This window comes from Rousettus aegyptiacus, unplaced genomic scaffold, assembly GCF_014176215.1.
Source record: "Rousettus aegyptiacus isolate mRouAeg1 unplaced genomic scaffold, mRouAeg1.p scaffold_m13_p_3, whole genome shotgun sequence".
NCBI lineage: Eukaryota > Metazoa > Chordata > Mammalia > Chiroptera > Pteropodidae > Rousettus > Rousettus aegyptiacus.
Genome location: NW_023416306.1, coordinates 141319235 through 141338520, shown reverse-complemented (window position 1 = coordinate 141338520; position 19286 = coordinate 141319235). Strand labels below are relative to the sequence as shown.

General features: G+C 37.9%; 1 protein-coding gene across 2 annotated transcripts in view; it reads left to right on the top strand.

The window, feature by feature from the left end:
* ARMH4 (armadillo like helical domain containing 4) overlaps window positions 1-15547 on the top strand; it is a 97073-nt gene extending 81526 nt beyond the window's left edge. For both annotated transcript variants that reach the window (XM_016156123.2, XM_036239126.1), the window contains 3 exons: window positions 7535-7566; window positions 13532-13666; window positions 13920-15547. In XM_016156123.2, coding sequence (XP_016011609.2) covers window positions 7535-7566; window positions 13532-13666; window positions 13920-13988 — 236 coding nt within the window. In that variant the 3' untranslated portion in view covers window positions 13989-15547. The remainder of the gene's footprint in view (window positions 1-7534; window positions 7567-13531; window positions 13667-13919) is intronic.
* The last annotated feature ends 3739 nt before the right edge of the window (window positions 15548-19286 follow it).

Sequence of the window (19286 nt, the reverse complement as noted above, 5' to 3'; positions counted from 1 at the left end):
TCTAGCGATGGGGAGGTTATCACGAAGATCCTTGTAAGAGAGAAGGAGAAAGAGAAAGAGAGAGAGAGAGAGAGAGAGAGAGAATTTAAAGTGCTATGCTGTTTACTTTGAGTATGATAAAAGCGGCCACAGATCATGGAATGCCGATAGCCTCTAGAAGCTGAAAAAGGCAGGAAACATGTTCTCCTCTAGAGCCTCCAGAAGCAACCAGCCCTGCTGATACCTCAACTTTAGACCATGAGACTGATTTTGGACTTCTGACTTCCAGCAATATAAAATAACAAAATTATGTTGTTTAAAGCCATTATATTTGTGATTGCAGCTATAAGAAACTAATATAACTGCTAACTTGTGGCCCTCATTGATTGAGGATGGCTTCTTGGGCAATATTTCCTTGGTGCTTCTGGCCAGCCCAATGGAAGCTCCTGGGACTGGAGGACATCCTCAGTCAGGGAGACCCTCGGGCCTGCTGGGGAAGGATGCAGACTGCAGGACACCTCTGCAGTGGGCCAGGGCACCAAAGGACTCGGTTGTGCCTGGAAAAAAGATTCGATCAATGGAATGTGGAAATGTCCTCATAAACACTTGGAACTAGCTCTTTTGGGTTGTTTCCTATGAACAGTCTAGGTTTCTGAGCCCTTCTGATCATTCTTTTGCTGTCTCTTCTGCCTGACCTTTAACCGTTGAAGTTCCTTGGTGTTATGACCTTGGTCTTGTCCAGTCTTACTCTAAGATGGTTAATTTTATGTGTTAACTTGACTGAGCCATGTGCTGTTTAGACTGTTGGTCAAACATTAATCTGAGTGTGTCTCTGAGGGTGTTTCTGGATGACATTAACACTTGAATTGGTAAACCGAATAAAGCAGATTGCCCTCTCTAACGTGAGTGGCCCCCATCTAATCATTTGAAGGTGTGAATAGAACAAAAAGGCTAACACTCCCCTGACTAAGGGAGAATTCCTTCTGTCTAATTACCTTCCAGCTAGGACATCTGGGTTTTTTTCCTGGCTATGGACTTGAACTGAAACATAAGCTCTTCCTGAGCCTTGAGCCTCCAGCTTTTGGACTGGAACTATACTATTGGCTCTCCAGGGTTCCCAGCCTGCTGACTCACCCTACAGATCTTGGGACTTGTCAGTCTCCATAATTGCATGATCCAATTTCTTATAAATCTCTTATATATCTTCCTGGTTCTGTTTCTCTGGAAAACCCTGTCTAATAGATACTCTGTACTCCAGGGTGATCTTATCTATTCTCTTGACTTCAGATTCCATCAATACACTGATAATTCTTTTTTATTTTATTTTATTTTATTTATTTTATTTTATTATTTTATTTGTTTTGAGTATATAGTACATTGGTTACACGTTTATATAGTTTATAAAATGATCCCCCTAATTGCTCTTTCTCTCCTCTGACTCTCTACCTAGCCATTACATTAATGCTAACTGCATTCCCTATGCCATGCTCCCCATCTCCGTAACCATCTATCAACTACTAATTTGTACTTCTTTAACCCTTTGTGACTCTGTTTTTGGTTCTTTAGATTCTGCATATAAGTGAAATTATATGGTATTTATCTTTGTCTGACTTATTTCATTCAGCATAATATCCTCTAGGTCCATCTATGTCATTGCAAATGGTAGGATTTCATTTTTTTAGTAGCTGAGTAATATTCCATTGTATATACAAACCATAATTTCTTTATCCAATTGTCTGTTGATGGGCTTTTAGGTTGCTTCCATATCTTGTCTTTTGTAAATTGCGTTGCCGTGAACATAGGGGGACATAGATCTTTACAAATTATTGTTTTGGTTTTCGTTGGATAAACACCCACAAATGCGATTGCTGGGTCAAAAGGTATATCCATTTTTAAGTTTTTTTAGAAATCTCCAGACTGTTTTCCATTGTGGCTATACCGATTTTATGCTGGTAATTCTTAAACATTGGTCTCCAGCCTGAGTCTCCCCATATCCAAACTTTTAACTGCCAACAGACACATCACATGGATATCATGTAGATACTTCAAACTTGGAGTAAAACTCGTTATCATCCCCCTAGGGATTGGCTCCTGCCTTCTGTATTCTGTCCTTTTTATATTGCACTCTCATCCCATACTCAATATCTTCAGTAATGCTCATTCCGAGTCTTAAGTTTCACTCCAGGATTTTTGCCACTTAGGGCTAGTGTTGCTGAATGTCGAGCAACTCTGGCACACAGGACTGACTTGGAAAAATCCTCAGGCTAAGCAGGAACTAAGAGATCTAGTTTATTCTCAAACAAAGACACACACGCACACGCACACATGCACACACGTGCACACACACACACACGGGGTGGGTGGGTGGGGAGAAAGACAGATGTATACAGAGAGCAACAGAGCCATACATATACACTGACAGAATTGGAGAGATGAGGGAGGGAAAAAAAAGAGAGACACAAACCATAGTATGATATACAAAGACACAGAATGAGAGAGTTGGAGGGAGATGCAGATAGAGGCAGAGAGAAGAGGGCGTTTAACAGAGTAAAGACAGGGAGAAACTAGAGAAGGAGCCAGAACAGGAGACAGGTGAGCTGATATACACCAGGCCCCAAGCGGGATGTCCTCATCTTTAGAACTCCAGGAAGCCGTACTGTGTGCTCTGATTTGGACACCCTGGCCCACATCCCATACCCCTCCCCGAAGTGACCCGCTGGCATACTGAATAAGCATATGCTTTAGAGCCGTAAGAGCCTGGGCTCCAGTTCCAGCTCAGTTCCTTTTCAGCTCTGTGGGTTTTAAGCATTTTACTTAAGCTTCGTTTTCTTTATCTGTAAAATGAGGATAATAATACATACCTTGAAAGCTTTTTGTGAGGTGCTGAACAAATCTTAATTATTAGCTCAGACAAATCCTGAATCTTCTCTGGCTCCCATCCCTTTAGTGAAAAGGAATTTATGGGTATGTCTGGGACGAACATAGCCAATAAAATATTGTCATTGGAAATAAAGGAAATTAAAAATACCCTTCTAAATAAGCAATTTGGGACCTTTTTCAGCCACAGTCTATTAAAAACCAATGGCCTCCTTAACAGTTGTTAGGAGGGCAAATTGCTGTACCAGGGACTACCATGTACAAGAGGGCGCAGGCAAGCATGAGGAAGAATTGGCTTTTAATAATCCATGTCTACTTTTGTTTTCTGTGTATCACTCTTCTGACTAGAAGGAGATCAGAAGCCTCATTATATTGGTGTGCTTTCAGCCTTACATTAAATAAAATTTCAAACAAGGTAACAGACCCGAATCAGTGGGATTAGAACGCATCTGTAGCTGTGGGCTGAGGAACTAACCAAGGGGAAGGACCTCAATTTGTGTTCTCCAGCTATCCACTATAACCTCCATTTACAAGGGTTTACAGAATTTTGTGGGAGAGTTTTTTTGGGGGTAAAATATATTTTTTTCTTATTTTAAAAGTAGTAAGAAATGATAAATAATTTGGAAAATTCTAGAAATATAGGGAATGAAAGAAAATCACCCACAATTGTACATGCATTGATAAACTCAGTTAACATTTTGATGTACATTGTTATAATTATACATTAAGTATATCCACAAATTTAGGTTCACATTATGTGTATTCTATTTTTAAATTTTGCAATATGTAATTTGAACATTAGTATATTTCTTTAAATAATTTTAATTTTCAGATAAAATTCCACCCTGTAGACATAGCCTAAGGTTCTTTCCCCTTTGAGTGTTTAAGTCAATCCTCTACGGTTGGATTTGACGTTGTTTACATGTTCTTCTCTATTGTAAATAATGTTGCAGTGAACATTATTTACATAAAATTTTTGTACATGTTTTCTACAACTGGAACTTCGGATAAAAAAAAAAATTAGCTTTCTTTTAAAGCTCTAAAAAATACTGATTGTAAATTCACCTCACACCTCCAAAAAATTGTATCAATTCATACCCCTTTCATCAGTGTAATGGTTCTTCATTAAAAAAAAATTGCAGTTGTTGGTTCTCTTCATAAAAAATTATTTTATTTCTACTAAAAATCTTTCCGTTTTCTTCCTTCTTGCTTTTGCATTCTCTTATCAGTTTCTGCTCCCGAAGTTTTAAATTGATCATTGTGTAAAAGTTATTTTGACACTCCCTTAACTGTTTTGCTGAAAACAATTTACAGAACCCTCATGAAAGAGAATCATGTTTACTCAAACATTGTGAACTCGCTTGAAAGCAATAAATATTTTCTGAAAAAAAAAAGAGATATTTATTAAGCACCTGAACATTCAGTGTTAAGGACCCTGGTGGATGCCTGAGAAGCACAAGTCGTGACCCTCAGGGGTCTCATGTTCTTAATTGGGAAAACACAATTGGGCTTACATACTCTAAAGAACAGTGTTTTTTCCAACACTTTTTAGACCTGTATCCCACCAAATAATGTCTCATTATCTTCTCACTAGCCAAGAAGATTTTGCTCGGCTTTTCCCCGGTAGTTCCTATTATACACTACAGAACTAAATCCATTTATTGTGCTCTTTCAAACTGCCGGTGCACATAGGCACATCCTGTGCAGACGTGCCTTCCCTCACTCGGTGGAGAGTTACTGCATTAAGGGTCATCTAAAGCAGGTCTCTGAATTTTACTCTAAGAACCTATATGGACAGTTTCCTAGTGAGGCCTGACTGAATAAGGTCTGAGATTCTCTTGGCAATGAATTTACTACTGTTCAAAAGCCTATCAGTGCGTTGGACCCTGGCTTCATCTGTGCCTCCTTTTCTTTTTCTCCGAGCTACCCTTATCCTGCCCTCCACCAGCAATCAGCCACCACCACCACCCCACCCCTCCCCGCAGCTCACCTCCACCACAAGGCACTCATATCAGCATCCCCGCTCCCATATCTCTTTTGTTTTGCTCTTTGTAAAATGCCCAGCTGTTCCCCTTCTAGATATCTTACTTCAGACGTTGGAGCTCTGCCTTCTGCCCCAGTCATTGGCTTCCCTGCTCTGTGCTTCACTCTCTTGGTGTCTACACTGCTGCTTGCCATCCACTTCTCATAGACCTGGTGGCCTAAGCCTTTCCTCACTGAAATTAGGTCCCCAGAACTTCTCCTGGTGCAGTGTAGAGCACAATGCCTGGCCAAAGCAATATGTATAATAAATATTTGTTGAATGAATGAATGAATGAATGAATGAATTGGAAGCATTCTTTTGCTTGAATTTAACTTTCTGTCATGGGCTTAGTTAACACATGAGACATGTTAACACAATATTCATATCACATTTTTCTTTTTTCTCCCCTCTTATCCCAGATTTCATTTTTGTTTTCTAGTTTCTCTACACCAAGTACTGTAATAGACACTTTACATGTTATTTATAATCTTCACAAAAGTCTTATAAGACAGGTGTTACCATCTTCATTTCACATATGAAGAAACCAAGGGCCTAAGAGATTTGCTAATTTCTCCAGAGTCACTCAGCCTATCAGTGGTTGACCTCGCTTCTCCTTGGACCATTCTTAGAATCACTAATCCTTGGCCTCATTCTTGAGATTCCTGCACTTTCCTCTTGTAACCTTCCGATGACTCTGATCTTGTGCCGATTAGTCACTGCTATCTTTGCCTGAATCCCAGCTGAGACAGAAGGAGCAACGAGAGAAAGACAAACCTAAGAGATCTTGCCAGGTCTTAACATGAGAGATTGAAGCTGTGGAGTAATGGAGACAGAAGAACCAAAAGTGTTTCCATATTTTCAACCCAAGGGAATAGAAGAGTAATGATATCACCAAAAGAAATGGGAAGTTGAGAGGTCTTATTCCTGTAGGTCACTAAATCAATTAGTGTTTAGAGTTCCAGTGACTCTTTACTCCCCAGTTAACCATTGGCAAGTCTCTTAGCTTCTCTGAGTTTCAGCTTCCTCGTCTTTTCCCTGAGTATCATCTTACCTGACTCTCACATTTGTCATTGTTTTGCTGATCAAATGATGCAATACAGTTGAACATACTTTGTAAGGAGGTAAGGCCGTATACACGTGTTAGCTGTCATCACTATTGTCAGATATATGAGTACAAAAGTCACATCATAAGTGGAGACACTAACTTTTGGATAAAGCTTATCTATGCCAAGGCTCAGCAAAGTATGGCACATAGGCCGAATCTGGCCTGCTGCCCGTTCTTGTATGGCCTGTTAGCAAAGAATGTTTTCTTTACATTTTAATATGCTTTAAAAAAATCAAAGGAAAAATACTCATGACATACAAAAATTACATGGAATTCAAATGGCAGTGTCCATAAATAAAATATACTGGAACATGTTCAAAGCCATTTCTCTATGTATCGTTCGTGGCTGCTTTCTCACTGTAGCAGCAGAAGTGAGTAGTTGTGACAGAGATGAATTGGCCTGCAAAGCCTAAAGTATTTACTGTTTGGCTCTTTCCAAGAAAAGTGTGCCGACCCCTAGCCTGTGGTTTTTGGGAGCCAATTCTGGACCTGCCTATCTGCGTCCTTCCTTTCTATATGTTGAAGCTCCTGGAGAGGAAAGGGCATTTAAGGAAATCTTGAAAGCCTTTTTAAAAAACTAATTTATTTTGTTCGATAATAAAGCTAAAATGAGAATGTGTTCATCTTTTGTCTCATTTTTGGTGCTTTTAAAAAATGAATTTAGATTCAGTTTTCTAACTCTAAAAGGCAAGTAAGGATAAAAAAAAAACAACAACAAAAAAACCAAACAAACCACCTCTAACTTCAAACCATCCTTCTTCACATGGTGATTCTGTTGCATGTTCTTATTTGGATTGATGCTTCCTTCTATTCTTCACACATGTATTTTCAAATGGTTGTAATAATGGTCTACATGGCATTTCATTGTTGATGTAGTCCTTTGCAGTTAGCTTTTGTAAATATTACTTGATTATTGCTTTTATTTTCCATACTGGCTGCATTGTGATGGAATGGTACAGTTCACAAGCTATATATATTTCAGAAGTACTTCCTGTCCTTTTGCCTTTGGTCAAATTTTTCTTCTTCAATGTGAAAGCAAATGCTTCCCTTCGGAGCCAGGGCTCGGCCACCCTGGCCTGCCCATTGCCCCTTCCTACCTTACTCTGCTCCGATAGTGATTCAAGTGCAGAATTTCCATTGGGCTTAAAACCTGAGAACCAGCTCAGGAGAAAATGTCAGATAAGAAATAAATTTGATATTTTAAAGGTGATTTCCTCTCTCCTTCTTTAGGTCTCCCCCTAAAGTATTTAATAACAATAAAAAATACATTTAGCAAACTAAAATGTTCTCTATTTGTACAATGATATGAGAAATGTGTTTGTACTTTCTGTTGCATTTTTTTTTTTAATAAATGAGGTTTAAAAGCAATACTATTAAAAACAATACTGTCATGTTAATATTGTTAACCTTTTGTCCATATTTCATACAATGAAAACTTCATTGTATCAAATAAACTTAATACCATGATATATGAGTAAGTTATTGAATTAGCACAATGAAATATAAATAAAAAAGGTGGTGTTTAAATTTTATTTTCTTATTTTCCTTAGTGAGAAGCTGGATGGAAAAACTAAAAGACAAGGTAAGAGAAGTATTTTCTTCCTTCACATTTACCTGAGAGGGCATGGCTTTGGCATCTGAAAGATCTTCACAGTAATGGAGCTTTAATTCATTATTCTGATTCTAGTAATCGAGGCAAAGATCGAGGGCTCAGCATGAAAGTTCTTCCTTTTAGTTTCCTTCTTGTATTACACTTATTCTGTGGAGCACCATTTATTCTTAAGGCAACATCCGGAATGCTTACCTGAATAACATCCTCAATGTATCAAAGTGGAATTCCTTCTAGAGACGTTCAGGAATGTCATCCCATTCTATTGGGCATTTCTTGTCCCAATACAATACTCTTTTAAGCCTGACTTTCCTGCACGAGGAAGAAATACCTTGGATTTTGGAAGGCATTGATTCTTTTGACCAAGGACAGATTTGATTTAAGAATAAAAGTTTGAGATGGGGAGGAGCATCTTTAAACCATAGTGGGGTGGTGGGGGATAAAAAGCACCTGAAGACTCGGGCACGCTCCGTAGACCCACTTTTATGTAGCCTATCACCGTGTCGCCACTTACTAAGTGATCATGAGCTGACCTGTCTGGAATGGCCAACTACAGAGAAATAGTTTTCTCTTTTGCATTAATTGTGCCATACTCTTAGTAATTGACAATATTAACTTCCTTCCGGGTTCATATTTTTCATTTTCTTTCAATTTTCAACACTCTCAAAGTTTCCATTTTTGGTTACTTCGTAATTATAAATTGGAATTAATCATAAAAATATTGATGGAATCCTGAATTCCTCGCCGTAGTCTGTGTCAGATCTAAATTACTATAACCCAGCTCAGATTTAACTGAGGGTTTAGTTAAATGAAAATCTTTTCAACTGCCAGATATTGAGTTACCTCTAATTCACCTGTCTTAGAATATACTTCTGTTGATGGTAGATATAGATATCTTTTGTATTATTTGGAGTCAATTTTCTCCATATTTGGGTGATTAATATTTATTTGGCTATAGCTCAGTGTTAAACAATAAGATATCTAATTATGATTAAAACAATAAAATTATATTAATCTTCCTCACTATTATTTTTCTGCTTCTCAGTAAAATTTAACAAATATAGTGTTTGAAAATGAGGCTTTGTGCTCATATGTATTAGAAGGGATGTTGAAAATTTTTAAGCCTCTTGAGATTAATGGAGGGCATTTTGGTATCATTAATACAGGGTCCAGTTGTCTCAGAGAAGCATAATCAGATGAACTGAACAAGATTTGGGGGAAGGAAAGCTCAAAAATTTAGAACTGCCTATATTTACATTGGTAATGCTTCTTGTTATTTTTCAGGGGAAAATATGCAGTCAAAAGTAAACAGGCTTTGATAGTTTAATTTGGGAATCCATGTGTCATTGTTTCTATAGAAAATATTCTTCTGAGTTATACAAATGAACAAAAAATAGAATTAAATAAACAAGTTTTGGCATGTAGCCTGTTTTGAAGTTGAATACTGAAAATTTTTTTTACCTGTATGTGTGTACACACACACACACACACACACACAGCTTCGCCACTCCATTTAAAAATCCGTGCAGCTCTAGAGAAAGACTATTCCATTTCTCTTCCTGTGGGTTCTTCCTTCTTATCTTGTCTCAAAGGCCTGGCACCTTCCCTTGTTCCTTTTCACCAGGAGAAATAAGTTTATGTATCACCTTTAGTTTTCTGGATTATTTTGAAAGTTTTCCAACATGCTCTTCATTTTCTTCTGTAGCATTTTTTCAACTATGTCTTAATTTTTTCAGAACTGGCAGAAAAATGGCCGAGACTCCCCTCATGGTTGACTTATTTAATGCCTTGCACATTCATATTTTGACTCTTGAAGGGACTCACTGTAATCTTTCCCATGTCTCGCCTTTCCCATGAGTGAAATATTATACAACTTACTTGACACCTATGTTCATATGTGTATACACACAGGTATGTATATATGTATATCTTCCTCCCTCCATATCTTTCTTTCTTCATCTAGTTAGCTATCATCTATAAATCTCTTGTTAGTCATTATCTTCAGAAACTATTTGAGAGCAATACTTTCACTGCTTTGATGAAAGTCACAGAATCCCATAGAACTGAAAAGTAAATTACATATTTAACTAGCTCTTCAGCCAGCCCAGGACTAAACTTCTCAGTTTAGTAGCTTCATTTAATTTTTCCCAATATTTGTTTCCCTGTTAGTTAGTCAGTCAGTCAGTTAGTTAGTTAGGCAGGCTCTAGGAAGGATGATGCTCTAAAACATTCTGAAATATTTCTTTTGTTGTTATTGTTTAGTCTTTCTATAATAGAGTTAAGCTCAGCTGTAAGTGATAGACTACACTCAATGAAGTGGCTCAACCCAGGTAGAAGTTCATCTCCGTGTCTGGAAGTAGCAGTCAAGTGTTAACAAGGAGCAACTCTTTGGAGGGTCAGGCTCCTTCCATTTGATGTTCCATCATTTGAGACCTTCATTCCCAAGGTCACCTCATGGTCCTAGATGGCAATTCCAACTTAGCCAGGTCCATTTTCTAGCCAGAAGGAAGGAGGAAAAGGGAAGCTAAGACGTCTCTCTCCTCTTAAAAGGGAAGATGAAGATGTTCTGTCATCCTAAAGGAGGATAGGTGGGTAAAGGCTTTGTTCCGCTTTTCAAAAGCATGTCCTGGAAGTCGAACATGGCACTAATGTGTCATTTCCTTAGTGGGATTTAACACATGGTCACACCTAGCTCCACGGAAGGCAGGGAGAAGTAATTGTTATTCTGTACCCAGCCCACATGGAAGCTCTATTGCTCTAGAATAAGGAGGCAAATGTATATTGAGGGACAGTTCTTATACTCATTACATCATTAACCTTCTTCCTGGTTACATGTATAAGGTCATGGTGCTTGTTGAGAAAACCCTAACTTGGCTTCCTATTGATATATTTTTCAACACCTAAATTGCTTCTCAAAACTGAAGATGTATAACCATTTTAGTTGTGTAATAAAGCCAGTCCTGTTGTTATGTCACCAAGATCATTCTATTTCTTTTATTTAGCTTTAGGAAATTATCCAGAAAATGGGAGGCCCAGACTATATATCTCATAGCAGTGGCTCTCATTAATGTAAAAACAAACAAAAAACAAACACAAGCATAAACAAAAACCAACTATATCAGGTAATATTTTGGCTTACAATCTATTTTTAAAAGTAAAACTTGATTTGGAAATAATTTCAAATTTACAGAAAAGGTATGAGAATAAGAACAGTACAAAGAATACCCCTATACTTTTTATCTGGATGCGCTTGTTTTTAACATTTTACTTCATTTGCTTTATCAGTTCGCTGGTACTCCCTTCCCATCACTGCCTTTTTTTTTTTTTTTTTTTGATCATTTGAAGAAAATACGCATACATCTTGGTGCTTTTACCCCAAATCCTTCGGCATATATTTTCTATGAACAGGAATATCCTGTTAGCAAACATAATATGGTTATCAGCTTAAGTTTATTTAATATCAATACAGTACTTTTGTCATGATTCTTTAGTTTCCTTTATTTTGAAACAGTTTTGTAGCCATCTTTTGTCTTTCGTGACACTGACATTTAAAAACGCAGGTAGTCCTTTTTTTAAAAAAAATAGAATATCCTTTATTTTAGGTTTGTTGGATGTTTCCTCATGATTAGATTCAATGTACACATTCTCAGCTGAAATACACACAGTGCAGCTCTGTCCCTCTCATGGTATCACGTGTGGAGGCACAAGGTACATCCAATAATTTTGAACAGAGAAAAGGTACGAGGCAGGATTTATAACTGACAGAATATGTACGTGCGTCTTCATTCTACTGGAAATAAATCATAGATGAATCTAAAAGAAGGGCTTGTTTTCAATTAGTTTTGAAAGAGGAATGGTTAAATTGTATTTGAAGAGGATAGTTTGCTTTGTTGCCATCTTGTAATTTACTTGTAATTTTAAAGCACAGGCAGATGACACATGAGGGGACAAAAAAGGAGAGAGATTAACTGATTTTTTTTTGAAGTTTACATGATGTAGAGCTCTAGAAACAAGAAGTCAAATGTGTAAATAAGAAATATGGCAAGAGTACCATATTTTGTAATATTGATGTCATTGGTGTGGGGTCGTTACAGAGCATAAGGAGACCCACACAGAGCTGGATCAAGCTAAATTTCCAAAAGCTCAAATGTCATCCTTTGAGTGTACAGCTCTGTACCATCCAGACCGCCGTGCTTAAAGTTGATCACATTTCAACATGCACATATGTTTCCGTGCACTGGGAATGGTAATTTAAAAAATATATATTTATAGTTCTGATTAGAGTCCCCGAACTTGGCTATTGTCCAATGTTTTCCCACACAGAAAAATTACAAAGTTTGATAAGCCTTAAGCAGATCTGGAAGAACTTTAGAAAAAAGTTGAGTTTCTGCAAAGCATTAGTAATTTGTTGAAAAATGACTAGGCTTTGTTTCTCTAGGAAAAAACACTTAGTATGCTGATGAATAACGCTATTGTTCTCAAACTAATGGAAAAAATTCCATATTCTGCCCTAACTCAAGACTCTGGCAAGCAGAACTAGTAAGCAAGCCAGCTGTGTGCAAGACAAGACCTTCGTGAGGTCTTGTCTATTTCTTTAATTTACTTCTGGAAACGTTAGGAAAGCATCACAGACTGCATATTTTAGCACTTTTTAGAAAACTTCTATTCTCTGTCCCTCTCTGTTTTTGTCTCATTCTGAAAGATACTAGAAATAGTTTGTGCTATATTAGAAATTTTAGGAATAGTCAAATAAATGAATAGACCCATGTCCCCACCTTCACCCCCGCCAAAAGAATGACTATGTAAAGCACTTGTTACAGCTTTAAAATTTATTAATTGTTTATGTATTTAGTCTGGTTTACTTCTAGAAGGGGCCTTTTGGGGGACAAAACAGTGTCATGTTCCCCCATAAAAGGGCTCTAGTTAGCACGTACTCCTCTAGCCCTTAGGTATCTTATTGGCTAAGATGCAGAGGGCACTTAGAGTGGTGTCCCTACCCCTAGTTTGGTAGGTGCTGAACTACTACCACAAGCCATGGAATCTGTGGAGATCACACTGCTTTCTTAGGACCAAGGTATCCATAGTGACTACGTGAGGATGTTGGAGACACGCATAGGTTTGATACCCCCAGGCTCTTTTATAGGTACCAGTGTTACTGGCAGTGATCTGTATGCCCTTCTCTGCCACTTTCTTTCTTTGTGGCTGGGAACACTCAGAACTCCCTCCCAAACCCTGACTTTGGTCTTGTCCCCTGGGCAAATTATTCCTTTCATATAAATTAATCTGTCCTCTCTGGGTGTACACTTTCTCCTCGTTCTTGTCTTTTCTGCCTGTGTTCCAGCATCTAACATCCTTCCTCTTTCCTTTTCAGGTCCCCCTTGATTCCAGAAGCCCTCACCTTTTACCCACTTACAAACACATTCTTTTTTTCTTTCTTACTGTAATGCAGCTGAGATTGTGAGTGAGCAGACCACCGATGTCAAGGCTCTCCTTTTGCCCTCCAAGAAACACAGTATTCCAGAGGGCACTTTATCCACTCTGGAGCTCGACTCAAGCTGACATTTCCAATTTATTGCATTTTAATAGTCTTGACATTCTCTGAAGCTTACTCCATCCATCTTTAATACAAATTATATTTCTGTCACCCAAACCCGATGTTGACAAATGTGCATAAGCAAGTAGCTAGAGGTGCCGCTAGGTCTGGCTGATTTATCTGAAAGCTTCAAATAAATTGGAAATATCCCAAAATAGTCATACCTTTCTCTCTGTTGCCTTCTCCAAGAAAAAGTAACTTTATTCTAGATGCTGTTCTATTTTATAAGAAAGCAGACGGGAAAATTCTCAGTGTCTATAAAAACCTGCTGCCATCCAGCAGAAATGAGGAACGCAGGGCAGTGGTCTGTTCAGCATCCTAATGTGGATTTCCTTTTCTCTGCAGGCGGGCTATATGTCTGGGATGCTGGTGCCTGTAGGGGTAGGGATAGCTGGAGCCTTGTTCATCTTGGGAGCTCTCTACAGCATTAAGGTGATGAATCGCCGAAGGAGAAATGGCTTCAAAAGGCATAAAAGAAAGGTATGGAACCAACAACAGCAAAACCTAATCAGTTTCAGAACATTCTTTTTTTTCTAATTTGCTCAGTAAAGCACACGGGGCTTAACGATGCATGAACAATCTGGATGTGCCCAGTGGTTTGGATTAGCTGCTCTAGCTGCTGCCTTGCCTTCGTTCATCAGTGTGTCTTTTTAAAAGGGGCCTGTTTCTCAGCTTTGCTCTGTGGCTGAAGGAGTCTAATGCTTTTCTGTTTTGTTGTTTTGTTTTTCTACAGCAGAGAGAATTCAACAGCATGCAAGATCGAGTAATGCTCTTAGCTGACAGCTCTGAAGATGAGTTTTGAATTGGACTGGAATTTAATTGGGATAGTAAACAATGTTATTTTATTTTTATTTGGGGGCAAAAAAAGAACAACATCCTGCCACATTGCTGCTGTCAGCCCATCAGTCTCATTATCTGCTGGGCAGTAGATTTTTCCTGCATTGAGCAGAAGAGGCATGCTGTATACTAAATGTAATATGCAGTGTTTGTTTTTATTCTGTAGTGAATTTTCCACAGACATGGGCTACAACTCATAAAGATACAGCACACAGTTGTTCAGTAGGAGTTGCTAGGTAAGGTAGAGTAAATATTTTGTATTTTTCCACAGTGTCTTTTCCTTGGTTTGGATTACTCGCACTAAGTATAACATTATTGCTACCAAGGCATGCTTAACTCTGAAATAGAAATCATAACAAAGAATAACTTGTGATGAGTTATTATAACTCTACCTACTTGAAGCCAAAGGCTTGTGGGCCATGGTACATGTTACATTTGCATCAAAACTAGCAGCAACTCAAAGTGGAATCTTTTTCATCAAGAAAATCTCTCAGCACATTAGGATTATATGTAGATTTGTATATATCTTGCATCATGTTTTTCTGTCTCCCAGTTTTATTATCTTTGTGTTTTATTCTCATTCTTGGCCAGGAAAAAATGCACCAGAATTACTACATTAAATTGACCCAGTTTTAATATACGTTTGCTTTCTTAAATAGTTTGAGTCCAGCAGACCTATCAATAGATTCTTATGTGTTTATCATTAAGAGATGTGTTTTTTGGTTTACCATTTGACTTTGTCAGGAAGAAATGAGCGAGAAATCAAGAATAAAATGAGGGAAGGTAGCTCCCAGAGCATTTATCTCTACCATCTGGCTCTGGGCTCGCATGGCCATTATTCTGAATTATTCAGAGGGTTGCTTTTCTATACCTGTGGTCTTGGCCATGGAATGATTGGACTACCATGCATCTTTATTTGGCTTATTTAGAAAATAGATGTTCTATGGTAGAAGCAGGCTCAGTGGCCAGAGTCCTGTACACAACAGAACTTATCAAAAACCAGCCTCTTTCAGGGCACCCCACTTCAAGGTTGTTGGGCTATGTTAGATCATTTCTTATTCCCTTTGGAATGTAATTCTTTGCCACATCTTTTGAGCCTGGGTATTCAGGACTTACAGTAAGTTGAGTTTTCGGCCCAAAAATTCTCATGGAAGAATAAAGGTTATTAGTAACACTGTTCATAGTGCTTTACACCATGGGAAACTTTTTCACATTTTCAGAGCCTGTTCCATGATATTTGAGGCAAGTTGTACAGTTATTCCTCATAGCTACCATATGAAGTAGGACGTAGTTTTTTATTCTCCCATTCAACTGAAGACAGAGCTGAAATAGAGAAACAAAATGATTATCCAGAGTTATACCAGGAAGAATAAGGACTAGAACTCACCTGGACTCAAACCATGCACCTCTATCTTTAGTTCAATGCCCTTCGTACACACTTGGGTGGAAGCCGCGATATTTCAGAGTCTTTCTTTAAAACCAATGTTCTAACGATAAATGGCTACTTGGTCAAGGAACATTTCATATGCGTTTATGTCTTTGTTAAATGAATAATGCCCTACTAATTTCTCTCTTATTCACATATATTTTTTCCTCTCACACTTCAGCTATTTCCTTTAAAAATACATAATTTCGAGTATCATCTCTAGGAAACTAATTAAGAAACCTTTCTAGAAGCCATTCTTGAAAGATAGCTGGCTTATACAAATGTTTTCATGAAATAATTTTAATTCTTTTTGATAAAGGATGTAAACAAATGTGTGAAATTGATCAAGAGAAATGAAAAACTTTGTACAGTCAAGTACAAGTGTGTAGTCCACAAAAAGCTCAAGGTCAAGTTTTAAAAATGTAATTCAGAACTATGATACTCCCAAGTTATTTGTGATTTCACAAGCAGAGACATCCTGATACTGCAAAGGGTATGTTTTCCTTTTTTAAAAGCAGCTCTTTGCCGTGAGTATTCCTAAATTTAGAAGGAGGCAAGCATGATGGCATTATCGTCTTTTGTTCTTGACAAGCTCTTTATAGGGGACACACAATAGGCCACTTCATTTAGCAACATATGGGTGATACTGATGCCTCAGGCTACTCTTAATCTGTAGTCTTAACTAGACCATGGCTAATAGATTGAGCCTCAAATCACAGTATAATAATGTCACGAATAGCATATTTTTATTTGTCCAGAGGGCTATGGGGATGACATGTATGTGCTCTTAGGCCTAAGCGGAAATGTTCCTGCAGTCCTTTTGGGAACAGACAACTATTCAAAGAAAAAGACTTTCCTTAGGTCACAGATTTCTGTACAAACTCTTTAAACATCTGGGGTGAACGGAAGATGCTGTGGATGGCGCAATTGGTGTATCTATTTTGGCCATTTTCTTTGCTGCCGGTGGCCATGGAGTGATGATTTTCAGTGGTTGATTTAGATTATTTATAAGGATCTTTAAAAGGTTGCCATGTTCTTAACGAAAACTGGGATTAAGTCACCGGAGGAGATGCTGAACAACACAGTTCAGATTAAAAGTAGTAAATCAGGTGCCAGTGGGTTTACCTAAAATAAAGGATTCATATACTTATATTTGCACATTAAAAGTAAAGATTCAACCCTTTATTCTAACAACTAAGCTTATTACACGTAACAGTGAAACAAATAGATCTGTCTGGAAAGGGAGGGTGATAGCGGCAGCTTCAAGTACTAACACCTTCTTCTCTGAACGGAACCTACTCTGTGAGGACTGCAGGTGCAAGGGACTGCGTCATCCCCAAACTCAAAAGAATCACCTGGGACACTTGGTAAACATGCAGATACCAAGGCCCTGCCCCAGACCCACTGAATTGAAATCTTCAGGGAGGAGCTGGGGATGCTCATACCTCAAATTCGGGGACACAGCTAGGAGGGCATCTATCCAGAGAATGACTTCCTTATTCAAGAGATGAGGGAGGGCAGGCTCCTGGGGGAAGAGACCCTTCCTTCACTGGTCAGCTATCCGAGAAATCACACCTGCCATAATGGAGAAAAGAAAACAAAAGGAAAAAGGGTGGCAATGTATAGAAAAAGAGTAAAATACCGAGACGGAGAGAAAAAGGTTCCTCTTGGCCCCTGATGTCTTTTTCTCTAATTAGAAGACAGTATTAAAAAGAAAGAAAAAAAACTTTAGTTTTTTTCTCTCCCATAAGCTGCTGCTTTTAGTGGCTGCTGGCTTAATTTATATGCAATATTTGGAGTTAATTAGTATCCCAGGGAAACAGATTCCCTTAGCTATGCCTTAGCCTTGGCTTCAGCTCTTACACTGCCTCAGAGGCTGTCTTCCAGAAACATTTCCTTAGAGTACCTGTATCTCATATAGTCAAAAATGTTGTGGGGAAAATTTTAAAGCACAGTTTTAGAACATATTTAAAGTAGTTTAGCGTGACCAATTAAAGCTGGTTCTTTATTTTGTTATTTCTTTTTAAAGGCACTGACTTAAACCAAAACCATAAAACTTTAGAATAAAACATAGGCTGTAAACCCTCTGACATTGCTCTTAGTAGTATTTTTTTCCTGGTATGTCTCTTCCAGCAAGGGAAACAAAAGAAAAAATGAACAAATAGGGCCCCATCAAACTAAAATGTTTTTGCACAGCAAAGGAAACCATTGACAAAATGAAAAGGAAAACTACTGAATGGAAGAAGACATTCGTCAATGATACAGCTGATAAGAGGTTAATATCTGAAATTTATAAAGAACTCATACAACTTTCCACCAAAATAACAAACAACCCCCAATTAAAAAATGGGCACAGGACCTGAAGAGACATTTCTCCAAAGAGGACATACAGATGGCCAATAGACACGTGAAAAGATGCTCAGTTGTCACTAATCATCAGAGAAATGCAAATTAAAAGCACAATGAGATATTACCTCACACCTGTCAGAATGGCTAGCTAGCATCAGTAAATCAATGAGCAACACGTATTGGCAAGGATGTTGAGAAAAGAGAACCATTGTGCACTGTTGGTAGGATTGCAAATTGGTGCAGCTGCTATGGGAAACAGTATGGAGTTTCCTCAAAAAATTATAAATAGAACTACCTTATAAACCAGCAGGATAAATACTACTTCTGGGTATTTATCCAAAGAAATTCAAAACATTAATTTCTAGAGATTTATGCACTCCCATGTTCACTGCAGTGCTATTTACAATAGCTGAGATATGCTCATCGATAGATGGAATGTTACTTGGCCACAAAAGAAAATGAAATTTGTGACAGCATGGATGGACCTAGAGGGTATTATGCTAAGCAAAATAAGTCAGACAGAGGAAAACAAGTATCATATGATCTTGCTTATATGTGGAATCTAAAGAACAGAATAAATGAACAAACAAAACAGAAACAAACTCATATATACAGAGAACAAACTGATGATTGCCAGCTGGGAGGGGCATTTTGGGGCTGGGTGAAAAAGGTAAAGGGATTAAGAAGTACAAATTGGCAGTTACAAAATAGTCACGAAGACGTACAGCATAGGGAATGTAGTCAATAATGTAATAACTATGGTGCAAGGTGGGTACTAATTGAGATCACTTTGTAAATTATATAACTGTCTAACCACTATGCTGTACCTGATACTAACATAAAATAATATTGAATGTCAACTGTAATTGAAAAATAAAAAAATACATAAAAATTAGAAAAAAAAGGCTATGACTTAAAAGTCAAAACATTACAGAGATATCGGAAAACAATATAGAGCAGTATAGAGCATTCTTAATGCTCAGTGTTTCTCTCCATGTGCCTCCACATTTCTTCTTGAAGTGGAAGTACACATGAAACCTCCTTATTAGGTCATAACTTGGGGGAGAAGTATCAAATCACCCACAAGCATCGGGATTTCTGTGGACATGAATAATCAATGTTCCTACCAGTTGCCAAAAAAGCAGCTTTTGGAAACAGGATATATTACTTAGCACAAGATTTAATTGCATGGCCTTTTGGCAAGAGAGACTTTGTTATAGTTACAGGAAAATCTGAAAAAAGCAGGATTATAACTGAAGGAAAAAATCTTTACTTTTTACGATATGTGAAGGTATGGTTACAAGAGAAGAAATATGAATAGAGGATGAAAGAAAAGTTATAATACAAGGCAGATGTAAAGATGGCACAAAATGTTAGAGTGTACTGGAGGAGGCCAAAATTCTGGATGGACTGATGCTTGGAAAAAAAATAAAGAAAGCAAGGAGGAGAATGCAAATGAGGTGGATCTTAAAGCTACACAAGTCTGTT